The sequence below is a fragment of the Symphalangus syndactylus genome, chromosome 13 (genome assembly GCF_028878055.3).
Source record: "Symphalangus syndactylus isolate Jambi chromosome 13, NHGRI_mSymSyn1-v2.1_pri, whole genome shotgun sequence".
NCBI classification, from domain to species: Eukaryota; Metazoa; Chordata; class Mammalia; order Primates; family Hylobatidae; genus Symphalangus; species Symphalangus syndactylus.
In genome coordinates, this window is record NC_072435.2 from 58,935,844 (window position 1) to 58,954,926 (window position 19,083).

Sequence of the window (19,083 nt, forward strand, 5' to 3'; positions counted from 1 at the left end):
TGGCGTGATCTGCTCACTGCAACCTCAGCCTCTCGGGCTTAAGTGATTCTCCTGCCTTAGCCTCCCGAGTAGCTGGGACCACAGGCACTTGCCACCACACCCGGCTAATTTTTGGATTTTTTTTTTTAGTAGAGATGGGGTTTCACCATGTTGCCCAAGCTGGTCTTGAACTCCTGAGCTCAGGCGATCCACCCGCCTTGGCCACCCAAAGTGCTGGGATTATAGGCGTGAGCCACCATGCCCAGTCCTACAAGATATCTTTTCTTTTTCTTTCTTTCTTCCTTTCTTTCTTTCTTTTTTTTTTTTTTTTTTTTTTGAGACAGAGTCTCACTCTGTTGCCCAGGCTAGAGTGCGGTGGTGCGATCTCTTCTCACTGCAGCCTCCGCCTCCTGGGCTCAAGTGATTCTCCTGCCTCAGCCTCCTGAGTAGCTGGGACTACAGGCGCCTGCCAACACACTCAGCTAATTTTTTGTATTTTTAGTAGAGACGGAATTTCACCATGTTGGCCAGGCTGGTCTCGAACTCCTGACCTCAAGTGATCCATCCACCTCAGCCTCCCAAAGTGTTGGGATTTCAGGCATGAGCCACCGTGCCCGGCCAAGATATCTTTTTCCTCCTCAATGTCTATGTGCTCCTCCCTCAACCCTTGGGGGCTTCAGTGTAGGTGGTCAGATTCCCCACCGTTTATGCCTATGATGAAAAGAGTGGAAATGGTAATAACTGGATGGTGTCACTAAACTACAAATACTTTCAGATGGGCCTGTGCCTTTTTCAGCGGGCTCCAGTTCTCCTGCTTGGCTTGAGTCATTCGCATTTCCTGAGAGCTGGGTAGAGGGGGAGTTGTGGAGGAGCCAGTTCTGCAACTGATCTGATATTGCAAACCCATACACTGAAAGGAAGAACTGCCCATACATATTCGAGTCTTCCGATCTGACTCCGAGCCCGCATCCCCGTCAGTCGTCTCTTTTCCCCACTCCCCAGATCACGGTGCCGCTTGGTCCCCCTCAGAGCCATAGAGAAGCAGGGGGTGTGGCCATGGAGGGGAAACCTCTGTCACCAGAGACTTTACTGTACTTCTCCTTTTGCTCTCAGATGCTGCCAGTGTCCCTGAAGAGGGAAGACACGCGGAAACAGGTAAAAACCATTTTGCTTTTATTTTGCATTCAACAAGCAAGTTATTATGGAACAGCAGTTATGGGCCAGGCATACCTCCCAGAGCTGGGAACACAGCGGGGACCTCCCTGGCTCTCTCTTACTGGTGTTACAATAGGTTGTAGACAGACCCCTGTCTTGAGCATCCTCCTTGCCAGGCCTGTTGAGTCTTCTGAGAGTATGGTGGGTTATTGGATGCCCAAGAGGGAAGAAGGAGCCAGGCAGGTCGGCCCCAAGGTTCTGCAAGGCCCTCAACAGGCCTGGACTGAGGAGGTCTGGACAGCATGGCCCTGTCCTGAGCTTCTGTGCATAATAACTGCTGTCCCTAACCTCCATCCCACCCTCAGCCTTCCAATTCCCGGGCCTGGGGCCCTACTTCTGTGTTCCAGAGACTCCTGGAGCTCCTTGAGGCAGCACACAGCCCTGCTCTGGAGGCACCCATCTCCCACTCATGCTGGGATGCTCCAGCCCGTCCCAGAGCAGGGTGTGGCTGGAGGGTGCTGGCAGAGAAGGGACAATGGCCCGGCTCCTGGAGGCAAGTGTTGGCTGCAGGGAACAGAGTCCAGTCCTTGCCACAGCCCTTGTTACCCCTTAGGTAACCTTAAGGGGATTTCAAAGAACACTGGCTCTGCAACCCTGCTAAGTTTTTTATGGAACATGTAAAATAGATCCCATGGCCAAAGAAGCATGGACAATGTATTATACTATACTCTAATCCCCATGTCTGGAGATTAATGGTGTAGATAGAGTTTACTAAAAGGTTTTTAAAGTCCTGCAGTAAAGAATCTTACTTAAGCCAGGTGCGGTGGCTCACGCCTGTCATCTCAGCACTTTGGGAGGCCAAGTTGGGGGGATCACCTGAGGTCAGGAGTTTGAAACCAGCCTGGCCAACATGGTGAAACCCCATCTCTACTAAAACAAACAAACAAACAAACAAATTAGATGGGTGCGGTGGCACATGCCTATAGTCCCAGCTACTCAGGAGGCTGAGGCAGGAGAATCACTTGAACCCTGGAGGCGGAGGATGCAGTGAACTGAGATGACACCACTGCACTCGAGCCTGGGCGACAGAAGAATGAGACTCTGTCTCAAAAGAAAAAAAAGAATCTTACTTAACTCTTTAACCCTGCCTTTCTCAAGTGTATGTGACCTTGAAGACGTTTTTTGCATGTGACATGATGAGTACCTGCAGGGCTGATGTCAGCTCTGCCTGGGGAATCTGCCTCAGCTTCAGACCCTGCACCCCAAATTCTTGCTTAGGCCAGGCCAGACCCCCTTCCTGCTGCCAGCAAGCAGCTTAGCTTTCCCCACACCCATGAACAGACACCCAGCAGCCCTTGGCATGAGCCATGTGGCCCGAGGAGATAAACAGACAGAGAGAGGAACATTGATGCGTGGGAAATGTTGGCAGGTGAGTGGGAGGGGCTTGGGTTGGTGCTGAGACCGGAGACACACTCTGCTGTCACATCCTTCAGGGTCCCCGGGGGCCAGCACGGAGGGCCATGATCATGTAAATTGGGACTTAAATTTAACTCTATGTAAATATAACTCTATGCAGAGGTCAGGGATGGTGGAGGACAAGCTCATTGCAGAGAAAGAGAGAAAGATGGGCAACAGTTGCAGAACCTAACCCACAGATAGGTTTTGTTTGACCAGCTCTGTATATTTTTAGTTTATTTATTTTTAATTTTTTTGAGACAGAGTCTTGCCCTGTTGCCCAGGCTGGAGTGCAGTGGCATGATCTCGGCTCACTCCAACCTCTACTTCCTGGGTTCAAGCAATTCTCCTGCCTCAGCCTCCTGAGTATCTGGGATTACAGGTGTGCACCACCACGCCTGGCTAATTTTTTGCATTTTTAGTAAAGATGGGGTTTTGCCATGTTGGCCAGGCTGGTCTTGAACTGCTGACCTCAAGTGATCTGCCTGCCTTGGCATCCCAAAGTATTGGGATTACAGGTGTGAGCCACTGCGCCTGGCTCACCCATACTTTGTTACTGGTTTTAGAATTCCTTTTTACCTGGTCTTTCAAACCAAGTTTTGACCACGTCTGTCCCTGAGTATAATCCTTGATGAGTAGCACCAGAGAGAGCTCCACGTTACCCGGGGCCTGGCATTCAAAGCACTCAGTGGTCTGGTGCCACTCAAAGCCTGCGAGTCAGGCAGGAAGTTTATAAAATTAGAGATGGATGAATGGATGGATGGGGAAAAGGAAGCAAGGGAGGAAGGAAGGAAGAAAGGAAGGAGTTCTGGGAAGAGAGAGAGGCTGCCCCCACAGGGCTGTCAGTTTGAAGGAGAGGCGCAGCATACTCAGAAAAAACTCCTGGCCAGGAGTGGTGGCTCACGCCTGTAGTCCCAGCACTTTGGGAGGCTGAGGCTGGCAGATCACCTGATATCAGGAGTTCAAGACCAGCCTGGCCAACATGGTGAAAACCCATCTCTACTGAAAATACAAAAATCAGCCAGGCGTGGTGGCACCTGCCTTTACCCAGCTACTTGGAGGGCTGAGGCCAGAGAAAAGCTTGAGCTTGGGAAGCAGAGGTTGCAGTGGGTGGAGATCGCACCACTGCACTCTAGCCTGGGAGACAGAGCAAGACTCTGTCTCAAAAAAAAGAAAGAACTCCATGAGCATCCCAAATGCCACATCCCTGTAATGCAACCAGACCCGGTCCTCCCGGATCCAGGGGAAGGGTCGGAGCTCAGTGGGTGAGCAAGAAAAGCCATGTGGAAGAAGTAAGTGGCCAGATGGCTCAAAGACAAACTCTCCCCTGCTCAGGCTTCCACCCAGACACGACACCATGCATCTCCTCGGCCCCTGGCTCCTGCTCCTGGGTAAGGACTGTGGCCTGGGCTAGTACTGGGGTTCTGGGATGTCAGTGGGCACTGGAGGAGGAGGAAAGACCCAGGCAGAGAGGCATCAACATAGGGTAGGGTGGGGGCGGCAGTGTGTATAGATAAATGTACATACAAATATATATGTTTCCCATATATACATATGCTTCTCTTATTGCATCCTGCTGTCTTTGTGTATCTCTGTATTTCTCCCACTATCTTCAGAGGGAATTCTTTAGTCTTTGGAAAGCTCTCAGCTGGGTGCAGTGGCTCATGCCTGAAATCTCAGCACTTTGTGAGGCTGAGGTGGCAGGATCACTTGAGGTCAGGAGTTTGAGGCCAGTTTGGGCAACATAGCAATACCCCTATCTCTAAAAAGAATAAAAAATTAAACAAATTTTAAAATAAAGGATAATTTTTAAAAGAAGGCTCTCATGCCCCCTCAGTAATGCTTTCTGATCACTGTGGTGAGTTCTAGAATACTTGGCTTTCTCTGACTCAAGTAAATGGAAGTTTGACCACCCTGAAACCCTCTACGCCTGGGAGGGGGCCTGCGTCTGGGTCCCCTGCACCTACACAGCCCTAGATGGTGCCCTGGAAAGCTTCATCCTGTTCCACAATCCTGAGTATAACAAGAACACCTCGAAGTTTGATGGGACCAGACTCTATGAAAGCACAAAGGATGGGAAGTTTCCTTCTGAGCAGAAAAGGGTGCAATTCCTGGGAGATGAGATTAAGAACTGCACACTAAGTATCCATCCGGTGCACGTCAATGACAGTGGTCAGCTGGGGCTGAGGATGGAGTCCAAGAATGAGAAATGGATGGAACGAATACACCTCAATGTCTCTGGTAAGGCCTTCGGGGAGCAGGTCCTCTGCTCTGGGCAGGGGTGAGTGGGAGGCAGGAAATACCTGACGCCTGGCACAGAGCTCACAAACCGAGCTTCCTGCAGAGCTCAGGCAGGGGACGCCAGTGGGTGACGATGCGATGCAGCAGCACTAGACAGAGCTGCGGGACCTCAGATGTCCCATCTGACCCCTCAGTTCCTGCCCCTCTGGGACCTGGATTCCAAGGTTGTCGGATCTCCTGATCTTTCTCTCTTTCTTTCTCACCATGTATTTTTCAGCTTTTGTGACAAACTCGTGTTTGGCCTTAGTACTGGAACCATCCGAGCACCACATTCCTTTAGTGGGGTGGGTCTGCATGTAACCAGCCTCAGCTCTCCCCCAGGCTGGACCGCCCCCTTCAGACAGCGGGGTCTGAAGCTGCATTGCTCACCCCAAACTTAGGGCTGCTCAGAGCTCCCTATAGAGGAAACTGGGTGTGGAACGGAGTAACCGCACTGCCTAGGGCAGAGGCCCCAGACCTGTGTTTAATGGGTCAAATCCACCCCTACATGTGCAGTGCCATAACTGAGCCTGTGTTATAAAAATCATAAAATGTTTGTTTTACTTTTTTTCCTCTTCTTTTCCCCTTCCCCTTCCTCTCCCTTTTTATGAGACCGGGTCTCGCACTGTCGTCACCCAGGCTGGAGTGCAGTGGCACGATCTCAGCTCACTGCAGCCTTGATCTCCTGGGTTCAAGCAATCCTCCCACCTCCAGAGTGGCTAGGATCACAGGTGCATGCCACCATGCCTGGCTAACTTTTTAATTTGTTGTAGAAATGGGTCTTGCTATGTTGCCCAGGCTGGTCTTCAACTCCTGGCCTCAAGTAATCCTCCTGCTTCAACCTCTCAAAGCATTGGGATTACAGGCATGAGTCACCGCACCCGGCCTGATCTTCTGATTTTTCAAGAGATGATGGAAATCTAGATTTTCCAGTGAAATCTCTCAGTGTGTTAATGTTCATGGCAAGTTCTCATGAGCTCTTCAAGGTTAGATGACACTGTTGTCAAACCCCAAAGGCCAGGTTTGAGCTCCCGATGCGTAGTCAGCCAAACGCTGACACATCAGTGCTTAGAAGCTGAGAAAGGATTATTTAATTTAGCCAAAGCGAGGGGACAGAAGAAACTCTCAAATCTGACCTGACTTTGAGCGTTACTGGGGGCTTTTATGAGTAAAGTAGGTGTGCAGGATGTGACCTCCCGATCATCAAAGCTGTTGTGCCCTTCGGCTCATCAAATTTCTGGATGTCATCAAGGAGGTCTGTGTGACCTAAGGATCATTGTTCTTTGAAAGAGAGACAAGTTCATTTATCTTGCAGGCAGCTGCCAGGGGGTCAGGATATAAGTTAAACAATTGTTAGTGAATTAAAGGTTACCTGCTACTGAAATGACCAAAATGTAACTAATCGTGCATGGAGGAAGGAAAGAACAAAGAGAAAAGAAAAGAAGTAAAATGAACATCTGATAATTTTTATAACATAAGCTCAGTTATAGCACTGCACATGTAGGGGTGGCTTTGACCCATCAAACACAGGTGTGGGGGCCCCTGCCGTAGGGAGTGTGGGCGCCCCTGCCGTAGGGAGTGTGGGCACTCCATTCCACACTGTTTCCCGGATGGGCAGTTCTGAGCAGCCTTAAGTTTGGGGTGAGCAATGCAACTTCAGACCCCGCTGTCTGAAGGAGGTGGTCCAGCCTTGGGGAGAGCTGAGGCTGGGTGCACACAGACCCACCCCACTAAAGGAATGCGGTGCTTGGATGGCTGCAATACTGAAGGAAGCCATCAAAGTAACGCAAGTTTGTCAAAGCTGAAAAGTCCGTGAACTAAACTGATAAAATTCACTTAGAGGTGGTGGGAATAGGCCGGGCACGGTGGCTCATGCCTGTAATCCCAGAACTTTGGGAGGCTGAGGAGGGTGGATCACGAGGTCAGGAGATCGAGACCATGTCTCTACTAAAAATGCAAAAAGTTAGCCAGGCGTGGTGGCAGGTGCCTATAGTCCCAGCTACTCGGGAGGCTGAGGCAGGAGAATGGCGTGAACCCGGAAGGTGGAGCTTGCAGTGAGCCGAGATCACGCCACTGCACTCCAGTCTGGGCAACAGAGCGAGACTCTGTCTCAAAAAAAAAAAAAAAAAAAAAAAAAGAGGTGGTGGGAATAGAACTTTGCAATCATTCAGAAAGCAGATATCCGGCAATGAGCATGAAAGAAGAGTAGATTACAGTTCCCAAGGAGGTTTTGTGTGGTCAAGGCTTTTCAGAGGGGATTTCAGGTGAGCAAAAGTGATTCAAAGTGGAGAAAAGCAGGACTGAGCTGGATGCAGTGGTTCCCGCCTGTAACCCCAGCACTTTGGGAGGCTGAGGTTGGAGGATCGTTTGAGCCCAGGAGTTTGAGACCAGCCTGGGTAACATGGTAAGACCCTGTCTCTACAAAATGTTTAAAAAACTAGCTAGGTGTGGTGGCACATGCCTGTAGTCCCAGTTACTCAGGGGGCTAAGGTGAGAGGATTGCTTGAGCCTAGGAGGTCGAGGCTACAGTGAGCTAGGATTGCGCCACTGCACTCCAGCATGGGCGACAAAGCAAGACCCTGTCTCTAAAGAAAAAAAAGAGGCCGGGTGTGGTGGCTTACACCTGTAATCCCAGCACTTTGGGAGGCCAAGGCGGGAGGATCACTTGAGGTCAGGAGTTCAAGACCAGCCTGGCCAACATGGCGAAACTCTGTCTCTACTAGAAATACAAAAAATTAGCTGGGCATGGTGGTGGGCATCTGTAATCCCAGCTACTTGGGAGGGTCACTTGAACTGGGGTGGTAGAGGTTACAGCCAGCCAAGATAACGCCACTGCACTCCAGCCTGGGTGACAGAGGGAAACTCCATCTCAAAAAAAAAAAAAAAAAAAAAAAAAAGCAGGACTGCAGAGAGGTGGAATGAAGTGGCAAGGGGTTCCTGAGGGGTGATTTGGGACAGGACATCTAAAGCCAGGTGTACGCTCACATCCTCAGTCCCCCAGGCTCCAGCACGGTCTCTGTTCTTTTGCAGAAAGGCCTTTTCCACCTCATATCCAGCTCCCTCCAGAAATTCAAGAGTCCCAGGAAGTCACTCTGACCTGCTTGCTGAATTTCTCCTGCTATGGGTATCCCATCCAATTGCAGTGGTTCCTAGAGGGGGTTCCGATGAGGGAGGCTGCTGTCACCTTGACCTCCTTGACCACCAAGTCTGTCTTCACCCGGAGCGAGCTCAAGTTCTCCCCACAGTGGAGTCACCATGGGAAGATTGTGACCTGCCGGCTTCACGATGCGGATGGGAAGTCCCTCTCCGAAGACACGGTGCAGCTGAACGTGAAGCGTGAGTCTCCCCGACATGCCTGTGAGAAGGGCAAGGTCTGTGTCACCTTCTCCTTAGGGCAAGGTCTGTGTCACCTTCTCCTTAGGGCAAGGTCTGTGTCACCTTCTCCCCAGGGCAAGTTCTGTGTCACCTTCTCCCCAGCCCCGCAGGGGGCACGCACCCAGGGTACGGGGAAGCCTGCACAGACGGTGGCGTCCTCCAGCCCTGGTCACGCCACCTTGTCAGCCCTGGTGTTTCGGGAAAAAGATTTGCTCTAGCCTAACAGAATAAAATGGTCCATCCTCAAGCCATGACATGAATTGGGGATTATCTGGTTAGGTCTTTTTGTTCCCCTCTTGGTGGGGATTTTTTTCACATCATTATCTTGTGCCTCATTCATTCAATAAATACGTTATCACAAACCTGCTAGGTACCAGACCTTATTACAGCTGCCAATGGGGCGCATGGGGCGGTGGGCAGGGTGCAGCAGTGAGCAAAGCTCTTGCCCCACACGGAGCCGGCACTGCAGTGAAAGAGACAGACAACAAACGGATTAACAAAGAAATACAGAGCATGAGCCAAGACATTAGAATCTGAAACAAAGCAATGTTAACAAAGAAATATACAACACTATTGTAGGTAGTTATATGTGTGTTAGGAAAAAAATAAGGCCGGGAGAGGGGAGTGACGGAGAGAGACCTCTCTAAGAAAGTGAGCACTTAAGCTGACTGGAACGGAAGTAGTGGCTGAGGCTGGCAAATATTTTCGAGAGGAGGATTTCAGGGAAAGAGAAGAGCAGGTTCAAAGCTTTGAGGCAGGAGCTGGGTGGGAGGACCTCAGAAGCTGAAGTTCACCGCCTCTGAGGGCCACATGGTAGGACAGGAGGCAGGCGATGGAGCAGGACTCTGGATCCCGAAGACTGAGGTGAGGGTTTGGGATTCTATGCAAAGCACGGAACCCGCTCGTGGTTACCAGCAGGATTGGCGAGGTCTGGTGGATGGTGTTAGGAACCCTGCGTGCTGCTGGTGGAGACCAACAGGTAGAGGAAGTGGGAGTGGGAAGCTGATAGCCGAGTTAGGAGGCTGTGACCATCACCTGGGTGAAGGGACCGGCAGGCCACCGCTTTGTCAGAATAAAAGCACTTTCCACGCCCTCCGCCCTCTGAGAATTCCCTGCCCCCTCCCTGACTGCCCCTCTGCTCCTCCAGACACCCCGAAGTTGGAGATCGAGGTCACTCCCAGTGATGCCATAGTGAGGGAGGGGGACTCTGTGACCATGACCTGCGAGGTCAGCAGCAGCAACCCGGAGTACACGATGGTATCCTGGCTCAAGGATGGGACCCCACTGAAGAAGCAGAATACGCTCACGCTAACCCTGCACGAAGTGACCAAGGACCAGTGTGGGAAGTACTGCTGTCAGGTCTCCAATGACGTGGGCCCGGGAAGGTCGGAAGAAGTGCTCCTCCAAGTGCAGTGTGAGCCCCTCGGAGCTGGGGACAGGCCAGGCAGGGAGGTAGCAGGGGTGGACCCGGAGAGGGGAGCCACGGGGGCTCTCGGGGCCGTGGCCACAGGTTGGGGGTGCTCTCCTCACTCCTCCACTCGCCTCTGCCCCCTCTTCCAGATGCCCCAGAACCTTCCACGGTTCAGATCTTCCAGTCACCAGCTGTGGAGGGAAGTGAAGTCGAGTTTCTTTGCACATCACCGGCCAATCCTCTTCCAACAAATTACACGTGGTACCACGATGGGAAAGAAATGCAGGGAAGGACAGAGGAGAAATTCCACATCCCAAAGATCCTCCCCTGGCACTCTGGGACTTATTCCTGTGTGGCAGAAAACATTCTTGGTACTGGACAGAGGGGCCCGGGAGCTGAGCTGGATGTCCAGTGTGAGTTGCCATGGAGCCTCTGGTTCTAGGGAGAGAAGATGGACACAGGGAACGGGGAAGGCAGATGGGGTGCAGGGCATTCCGGAGTCCCGGAGTCAAGCGCAAGGAGCAGCCAGGGTCTCCTGACATGTAAGCTTCTCAGGGCAGGGACTTTGTTGCTGTTCACAGCTGCTGTCTCGGCTCCTGGCATAGGGCCTGGCTCACGGAGGGTGCTTGGTAGATGCTTGTTTTTTTGTTTTTTGTTTTTGTTTTTGTTTTTGTTTTTTTGAGACGGAGTCTCCCTCTGTCTCCCAGACTGGAGTGCAGTGGCACAATCTCGGCTCACTGCAAGCTCCGCCTTCCCGGGTTCACGCCATTCTCCTGTCTCAGCCTCCTGAGTAGCTGGGACTACAGGCGCCCGCCACCACGCCCAGCTAATTATTTGTACTTTTAGTAGAGACGGGATTTCACCGTGTTAGCCAGGGTGGTCTCACTCTCCTGACCTCGTGATCCACCCACCTCGGCCTCCCAAAGTGCTGGGATTAGAGGCGTGAGCCACCGTGCCCGGCCTGTAGATGCTTGTTGAATGAATGAGGTCAGGTGCAGTGGCTCACGCCTGCAATCCCAGCTCTTTAGGAGGCTGAGGCAGGAGGGTCTCTTGAACCCAGAAGTTTGAAACCAGCCTGGGCCACATAGCGAGATACCATTTCTACAAAAAAATACAAAAATTAGCTGAGCATGGTGGTGCGTGCCTGTGGTCCCAGCTACTGGGGAGGCTGAGGAGGGAGAATCGCTTGAACCCAGGAGGTGAAGGCTGCAGACTGAGCTATGTTCCTGCTACTGCACTCCAGCCTGGGTAACAGAGCAAGACTTGGGTCTCAAAAAGAAAAAGAAAATGCTGGGACTGGGATTATAGGTGTGAGCTGGGCACAGCGGCTCACACCTATAATCCCAGCACTTTGGGAGGCCAAGGCGCACAGCTCGCTTGAGGCCAGGAGTTCAAGCCCAGCCTGGGCAACGTGGTAAAACCCCATTTCTACAAAAAAATTAGCCTGGCATGGTCATGCACACCTGTAGTCTCAGCTACCCAGGAGGCTGAGGTGGGAGGATCACCTGAGCCTGGAAGTCGAGGCTGCAGTGAGCCCATGATCGTGCCGCTGCACTCCAGCCTGGGTGACTGAGTGAGACCTTGTCTCAGAAGAAAGAATGGATTGGCCAGGCACAGTGGCTTATGCCTGTAATCCTAGCACTTTGGGAGGCCAAGGTGGGCGGATCACCTGAGGTCAGGAGTTTGAGACCAGCCTGGCCAACATGGCGAAACCCTGTCTCTACTAAAAATACAACAAATTAGCCAGGCATGGTGGCGGGCACCTGAAATTCCAGCTACCCAGGAGGCTGAGGCAGGAGAACCACTTGAACCCAGGAGGCAGAGGTTGCAGTGAGCTGAGATCATGTCACTGCACTCTAGCCTGGGGGATAGAGTGAGACTCTGTCTCCAAAAAAAAAAAAAAGAATAATTAACTGCAAGATACCAGGGCTCCATGAGGGACACGGAGACTTAGTGTCCCTAGGCAGTGGCTGAGTCTTGAAAGAGGTCTTGAAATTTTTAACGAGAACTGGGGCAAACTGTCTCATTACCTCGCCATTGTGAGACCCTCTTTAACACAGTGAATCTTGTTACCATGTAGAGCACAGGACAAAAAGAACACATAAGCTCGATCCTTGGACGCTGAGATGTCACATGTGCTAACGGGACAGGGGTGTCCAAATCCTGAGCATCTCAGACAGCTGGATGTGCGATCGCGGCAGCCGCAGCGATGTTTGTGGAGTGTTTGCCACACGCCACACTCTGCTCTAAGGGCATCATCTCATTTCCTTCTTGAAACAATTCCCAGGAGGTTAAGAACTCTCAGGACTCACCCCCCACTCACCCCCCACTGCCTCTTGTTTTTGAGATGGAGTCTTCTTCTGTTGCCCAGGCTGGAGTGCAGTGTCTTGATCTCGGCTCACTGCAACCTCCACCTCCCGGGTTCAAGCGATTCTCTTGCCTCAACCTCCTGAGTAGCTGGGACTACAGACATGCACCACCATGCATAGCTAATTTTTAAAATTTTTAGTAGAGACAGGGTTTTGCTGTGTTGGCCAGGCTGGTCTTGAACTCCTGACCTCAGGTGATCCGCCCGCCTCGGACTCCCAAAGTGCTGAGATTACCAGCGTGAGCCACCACGCCCGGCCTCAGGACCCCATTTGACAGACGCGTAAACTGAGACCCACAGCCCATGCCCGTGCACCTCTCGGCAGCCATCTGGCTTCAGTGCTGTGCCCTGAACCCCTGCACCAAACCACAGCCAGGCCAGAGAGCCAGGGCAGACTTTCTGTTCTCACACAGATGCAGGAAGGACGCACGAGCCCCACTTTGATTAATTTAGGACCTGTGCAGATGCCGGGGACAGGTAGCGGGAGAAGAGGAAGCAGGAGGGAAGGGGTACTATAGACAGCTGGCTTTTCTTTGCTCACCTCTCTGATTTTCTTCCAGATCCTCCCAAGAAGGTGACCACGGTGATTCAAAACCCCACGCCGATTCGAGAAGGAGACACGGTGACCCTTTCCTGTAACTACAATTCCAGTAACCCCAGTGTTACCCGGTATGAATGGAAACCCCGCGGCACCTGGGAGGAGCCATCGCCTGGGGTGCTGAAGATCCAAAACGTTGGCTGGGACAACACAACCATTGCCTGCGCAGCTTGTAACAATTGGTGCTCATGGGCCTCCCCTGTCGCCCTGAATGTCCAGTGTGAGTCCCTGGGCTAGGCAGGGGGATCTGGGAGGTGGCCCGGCTGGGATGAGGGGATGAAGGCGACGAGGCCGGAGCCTGGGCCAGTGTCTTCCACAGAATTGAGGGACGGGAGCCCAGCCTCAGGGCCGAGGGGAGGCCTGGGGACAGCAAAAGGGACCGGGAGCGGAGAGGTCAGCTTGGGACACTTGCCCTCCAGATGCCCCCCGAGGCGTGAGGGTCCGGAAAATCAAGCCCCTTTCCGAGATTCACTCTGGGAACTCGGTCAGCCTCCAATGTGACTTCTCAAGCAGCCACCCCAAAGAAGTCCAGTTCTTCTGGGAGAAAAATGGCAGCCTTCTGGGGAAAGAAAGCCAGCTGAATTTTGACTCCATCTCCCCAGAAGATGCTGGGAGTTACAGCTGCTGGGTGAACAACTCCATAGGACAGACGGCGTCCAAGGCCTGGACACTCAAAGTGCTGTGTGAGTGAGGGCTGGAGGCTGGGAGTGGAGCAGAGCGGGGACCAGTGGCCTGCCTGGTAGTGACTTTGCACCCCCTCCCTCTGCCCACCATGCAGATGCACCCAGGAAGCTGCGTGTGTCCATGAGCCCGGGGGACCAAGTGATGGAGGGGAAGAGTGCAACCCTGACCTGTGAGAGCGACGCCAACCCTCCCGTCTCCCACTACACCTGGTTTGACTGGAATAACCGAAGCCTCCCCTACCACCGCCAGAAGCTGAGATTGGAGCCGGTGAAGGTCCAGCACTCGGGTGCTTACTGGTGCCAGGGGACCAACAGTGTGGGCAAGGGCCACTCACCTCTCAGCACCCTCACCATCTACTGTAAGACCTCTTCCTGCTCTTGTTCTTGTTGGTGGTGGTCGATCCTTCCTTCCTTCCTTCTTTCCTTCCTTCCTTCCTTTTTTCCTTCCTTCCTTCCTTCTTTCCTTCCTTCCTTCCTTCCTTCCTTTTTTCCTTCCTTCCTTCCTTTCTTTTCCTCTTCCTCTTCTTCCCCTCCTCCTCCTCTTCCTCCTCCTTCTTCTTCTTCCTCTTCTTCTGCTTTCTCCTCCTCCTCCTCCTCTTTCTTCTCATTCTCCTTCCTTCTTCTTCTTATAGAGACAAGGTCTTACTCTGTCACCCAGCCTGGAGTGCAGTGGCATAATGACACCTCACTGCAGCCTCCAATTCCTGGGCTCAAGCAATCCTTTCGCCTCAGCCTCCTGAGTAGCTGGGACTATAGACATGCACCACCGCACCCGGCTAATTTTTACATTTTTGTAGAGATGGGGTCTTACTATGTTGACCAGGCTGGTTTCAAACTCCTGACCTCAAGTGACCCTTCTGCCTCAGCTTCCCAAAGCCCTGGGATTAGAGGCATGAGCCACTGCGGCCTAAGTCTCTCCCTGTCTCCTCTCAGGCTCCTCTCTGGCCCTGTCTGCTCCTGTGACTTCCCGAAAAGCCTTCCAGACCAGCTGGCCCCTTCTTCCCCACCTCACTGTCCCCTTTCCCATTCACACCCCTTGCTCCAGGCCATCTGCCACTGTGCTGAAGGAGTCATCTTGTCCTGTGTCACCAATCTCTCTTTTTCTACCTCCCCTGCAGTCTCTCCTTCCTCCCTCTAGGGTCCCCTCTCAGGCTGCTCCACCTTCCAGAAGTCCTGAGCTCCTACTGGGTCCCTGTCTCTCTCTCTCTGACTACTCTGTCTCTCTCAGCCCTGACAGGCTCCTTGTTTTTATCTTTTAAAATATAAATGGTTTTTTTTTTTTTTTGAGATGGAGTCTTGATCTGTCACCCAGGCTGGAGTGCAGTGGCATGATCTCGGCTCACTGCAAGCTCCACCTCCCGGGTTCACCCCATTCTCCTGCCTCAGCCCCCCGAGTAGCTGGAACGACAGGCGCCCGCCACCACGCCCGGCTAATTTTTTGTATTTTTAGTAGAGACGGGGTCTCACTGTGGTCTCAATCTCCTGACCTTGTGATCCGCTCGCCTCGCCCTCCCACAGTGCTGGGATTACAGACGTGAGCCACCGCGCCCGGCCGATTTTGTTTTTTTTTTTTTGAGGCAGGGTCTCACCCTGTTGCACAGGCTGGAGTGCAGTGGCACAATCTCAGCTCCTGCAGCCTCGACCCCCTAGGCTCAAGTGATACTCCTGCCTCAGCCTCCAGAGTAGTGGACTTGAGTGGTTTTTAAACAGATCATACAAGCACCTGGTAAAAAAATAAAATGTAAGCATGAAAGGGTAAATAGTGGAAAGACAGTCGCGGCTCACTCTTGATCCCCGAGAACTCTCATCCCCACCAAAGGTCCTCACTGCACAGTCTTCCCATCTCCCCCAGGGGTATTTTTCACACGCACAATTCACACACAGAGGTCTGTGCCTATACACCCTTCCTCATGATGCAGATGAGGCAGAGCTCACACTTTGCCTGGGAATTTTCTTTGCTTTTTTCCATGTAATAATACTGTTTGGACGTTGTTCTGTATCTATGTATACACAGAGTGTCTAAAGTCTGGAGGCTGAGCGTGGTGGTTCATGCCTGTAATCCCAACACTTTGAGAGGCTGAGGTGGGAGGATCACTTGAGCCCAGGAGTTCAAGACCAGCCTGGGCAACATAGCCCATACCTCATAGCAAGATCTCATCTCTACAAAAAATACCAAAAATAATTTTAAAAACAAACAAAATAATAATAACAACAAAAAAGAGTCTGGAAGCATAGGGAACATAATTAATTTATTGTACTTTTTCAGATTAATAATTGGAAACATGGTCTTAAATTGAGGGAATCTGACCAGGCACAGTGGCTCACGCCTGTAATCCCAGCACTTTGGGAGGCCAAAGTGGGTGGCCACAAGCACTCTGGGAGGCCACAACGTGGGTGGATCACTTGAGGCCAGGAGTTCCAGACCAGCCTGGCCAATGGTGAAACCCCATCTCTACTAAAAATACAAAAATTAGCTGGGTGTGGTGGTGCGCACCTGTAATCCCAACTACTCAGGAGGCTAAGGCAGGAGAATCACTTGAACCCGGGAGGCAGAGGTTGCAGTGAGCCAAGATCTCACCACCGCACTCCAGCCTGGGTGAAAGAGCGAGACTCTGTCTCAATCAATCAATCGGTCAATCTAGGGAACCATCACCAGCACGGCCAAAGGCCAAAGGAAAACATCTGAAACATGTTATCTGGAAATGTAACAGACACATCCCATTGTATAAAACCATTGTTCCCTGGGTGTCCCCTTTGCAGACGGCCTGAGAGCCTCCTCTTTTTCCTGGGGCCATGGAGTCCTCGCGTATGAAGGTTGCATACATCCTCCTCCCAGTGCCCTCTTCAGGGCCTAGGTCTGCAGCCTCTTGTTTTGGGCATGCCTGCAAGGACAGTTGCAAGATGCATTCCCATGTGGAATTGCTGGGTGGAAGACAGGTGCACTTTCAGAGCTGATCACACAGCCATACTGCCATGAACAGCTGCACCCATTTATGCGGGTGCGGGCCACAGGCTCTGGGCATGCCGCGTCTGTGGGAAAAGCAGCTCCTCGGGAGAATTAGTGCCTTATTCCTAAAGGGAGGCCCAGAGCAAGCAGGGGCCATTGTCACCCTCTTTCTCTGCACCCCTGCATGCATGCAGGGGAGAAGGACGAGTCTGGCTGCAGAGAGAAGTCCAGGATGCCTTCCAGGCAAAGGCTGCCAGGGAGAGCTGACCCCTCAGTTGATTAAGGTCTCTCCTTTCTCCACCCAGATAGCCCGGAGACCATCGGCAGGCGAGTGGCTGTGGGACTCGGGTCCTGCCTGGCCATCTTCATCCTGGCAATCTGTGGGTTCAAGCTCCAGCGACGGTGAGCTCCTGCCGCCCCCCACCACCTCCTCTCTCCCTTGGTAGAGGCCCATGTCCAGTTGCTCCATCTCGAAGCCTCCAGCCTCTGGAGTCCCTGACTCTCATACATGTGCCTTTATTTCTCAGTTGGAAGAGGACACAGAGCCAGCAGGGGCTTCAGGAGAATTCCAGTGGCCAGAGCTTCTTTGTGAGGAATAAAAAGGTAGGATGGGACTGGGCGCGGTGGCTCATGCCTGTAATCCCAGCACTTTGGGAGGCTGAGGCAGGCGGATCACCTGAGGTCAGGAGTTCGAGACCAGCATAGCCAACATGGTGAAACCCTGTCTCTACCAAAAATATTTTAAAAATTAGCCGGGCGTGGTGGTGCATGCCTGTAATTCCAGCTACTCGGGAGGCTGAGGCAGGAGAATAGCTTGAACCTGGGAGGCGGAGGTTGCAGTGAGCCAAGATTACGCCACTGCACTCCAGCCTGGGCGACAGACTGAGACTCTGCCTCAAAAAAAAAAGGGGGGTAGGCATGAGGCAGACTGTGAAGCTGAGTGGGGAAACAAGGTGAATGAAGGGGATAAAATGTCCTCTGGGGAGACCTGGGCTGTCAGAGGCCAGGGAAGGGGGCGAGGGTTGGGGAATAGGTGGTTAGCACTTCACCCTCATCTCCCTCCCAGGTTAGAAGGGCCCCCGTCTCTGAAGGCCCCCACTCCCTGGGATGCTACAATCCAATGATGGAAGATGGCATTAGCTACGCCACCCTGCGCTTTCCTGAGACGAACATACCACGAACTGGGTACTGAGGGTACCAGGAGGGCGACCCTGCACCCTGGGAGGGAGGCGGGAGGAAAAACTCTTGTTCCGCCTGCCCTCTTTGTGCCAGGCCCATGCCAGGCACCCTGATACACGCACTGCCTCATTCCCGCTTGGCAACAAGCCTCTGAGTAAGGGCCAGTCTCCGGAAGTGGACCTGCTCCTTCAAGTCAGCAGCACACACGCCCAGTCCGTTCTTATCACAAAGGTCAAGACCTCGTGATACACACCCACATCTACTCCCTCCATACACATTTGCACGAGCTCCTACTGTGAGCTTTGGGCACTGGGGAGGCCGCAGGTTTTACATAAGGGGCTGAGGTTGGGGTGCTGTTGGGGGCTGTGGGTGCTGAGAGGGAGGAGAGTTCATGGGAGATGCTTCATGAGTGGTCGTCTATCTGCCCTGTCTCTCAGAGATGCAGAGACCTCAGAGATGCAGAGACCTCGCCCAGACTGCGATGACACGGTCACTTATTCGGTGTTGCACAAGTGCCAAGTGGTAAGGAGGGTCTCTCCAGGTCTCCCCAGAGGGGCTGGGGAAGGCTGGGGACCGGGCCTGGCCTCAGCGGTGGGTCCCACATAGGAAGGACTTGGGTAGGCATCCGTGGTGGCAGAGGTTGGGTGTTGGAGACGGTTGCTCCGGCAGAGCTGGTCAGAGCCAGGCAGGTACCTCCGGGTCCTGGATGCCGGCCACAGCCAGTTTCCTGACACGAGGACACCCTCCTGGGCTTTTGGACCCCCGGGTAGAATGAAGGAGAGAATGCGGAGAAAAGCGGCGGTGGAGGCTGGCGACAGTGGGGCCAGGCTGACCACCATGCGGTTTTCTCAGGGCGACTATGAGAACGTCGTTCCAGATTTTCCAGAAGACGAGGGGATTCATTACTCAGAGCTGATTCAGTTTGGGGTCGGGGAGCGGCCTCAGGCTCAAGAAAACGTGGACTATGTGATCCTCAAGCACTGACACCGGACAGGCTGCGGCGGAGGCGCTGGGGGCAGCAGGGGCCAGGGAAGTCCCAGAGTTTCCCCAGACACCACCACACGGCTTCCTCCTCCATGTATGTGCACACACACACACACTGCGGAGAACCTTGTGCCTGGCTCAGAGCCAGTCTTTTCGGTGAGGGTAACCCCAAACCTCCAAAACTCCTGCCCCTGTTCTCTTCCACTCTCCTTGCTACCCAGAAATCCATCTAACTACCTGCCCTGACATGCACGCCTCCCCCTGCCCCCACCACAGCCACTGGCCACTGGCCATCCCCACCCCCAGGTGCTTGTGTCTAGGATCTGCTCGTCGTCATTTTTCCTTCCCTTCTCCATCTCTCTGGCCCCCTACCCCTGATCTGACATCCCCACTCACGAATATTATGCCCAGTTTCTGCCTCTGGGGGAAAGCCCAGAAAAGGACAGAAATGAAGTAGGAAGGGGCTCAGTCCTGGCCTGGCTTCTCTGGAAGTGAGGCATTGCACGGGGAGGCATACATAACAGCGGCCCCTTGACTCCGGGGACTCCGGGTTTGAGATGTACACACTGGTGTGGATTAACATGCCGTGAAGACAGAGCTCACAATAAAAATGGCTCAGATGCCACTTCAAAGAACCAGTGAACTCTTTTCAGTCTGTGGAGTCAGAGT

The 19,083-nt window shown here is 52.9% G+C and overlaps 2 protein-coding genes across 5 annotated transcripts; both read left to right on the top strand.

Moving 5' to 3' along the window:
* The first annotated feature begins 887 nt into the window (after positions 1-887).
* On the top strand, positions 888-3,918 carry LOC129459735 (uncharacterized). Its single transcript, XM_063615048.1, has 2 exons — positions 888-987; positions 1,093-3,918. The coding sequence occupies exon 2, from the start codon at positions 1,093-1,095 to the stop codon at positions 1,813-1,815; it is 723 nt and encodes a 240-aa protein (XP_063471118.1). The 5' UTR covers positions 888-987; the 3' UTR covers positions 1,816-3,918.
* Positions 1,087-19,049, top strand: CD22 (CD22 molecule). 4 transcript variants are annotated; one of them, XM_055236842.2, is made up of 14 exons: positions 1,087-1,134; positions 3,925-3,980; positions 4,453-4,830; positions 7,900-8,205; positions 9,392-9,658; positions 9,805-10,068; positions 12,584-12,841; positions 13,041-13,304; positions 13,400-13,663; positions 16,557-16,653; positions 16,779-16,854; positions 17,318-17,436; positions 17,868-17,952; positions 18,283-19,049. In XM_055236842.2, the coding sequence occupies exons 2-14, from the start codon at positions 3,947-3,949 to the stop codon at positions 18,412-18,414; spliced, it is 2,544 nt and encodes an 847-aa protein (XP_055092817.1). In that variant the 5' UTR covers positions 1,087-1,134; positions 3,925-3,946; the 3' UTR covers positions 18,415-19,049. The 4 variants fall into 4 exon arrangements, with proteins under 4 accessions (XP_055092817.1, XP_063471114.1, XP_063471115.1 ...); XM_063615044.1 differs by having other exon boundaries at positions 4,459-4,830; XM_063615045.1 differs by having other exon boundaries at positions 1,095-1,134; positions 4,427-4,830.
* Positions 19,050-19,083: the final 34 nt, after the last annotated feature.

Bases quoted from the DNA above. Each gene is read 5' to 3' on its own strand.
- LOC129459735 (XM_063615048.1), top strand. From the start codon at position 1,093: ATGCTGCCAGTGTCCCTGAAGAGGGAAGACACGCGGAAACAGGTAAAA.
- CD22 (XM_055236842.2), top strand. From the start codon at position 3,947: ATGCATCTCCTCGGCCCCTGGCTCCTGCTCCTGG. The intron at 13,664-16,556 runs GTAAGACCTCTT...TTCTCCACCCAG, and splicing joins CAGCACCCTCACCATCTACT to ATAGCCCGGAGACCATCGGC. The intron at 16,855-17,317 runs GTAGGATGGGAC...TCTCCCTCCCAG, and splicing joins TCTTTGTGAGGAATAAAAAG to GTTAGAAGGGCCCCCGTCTC.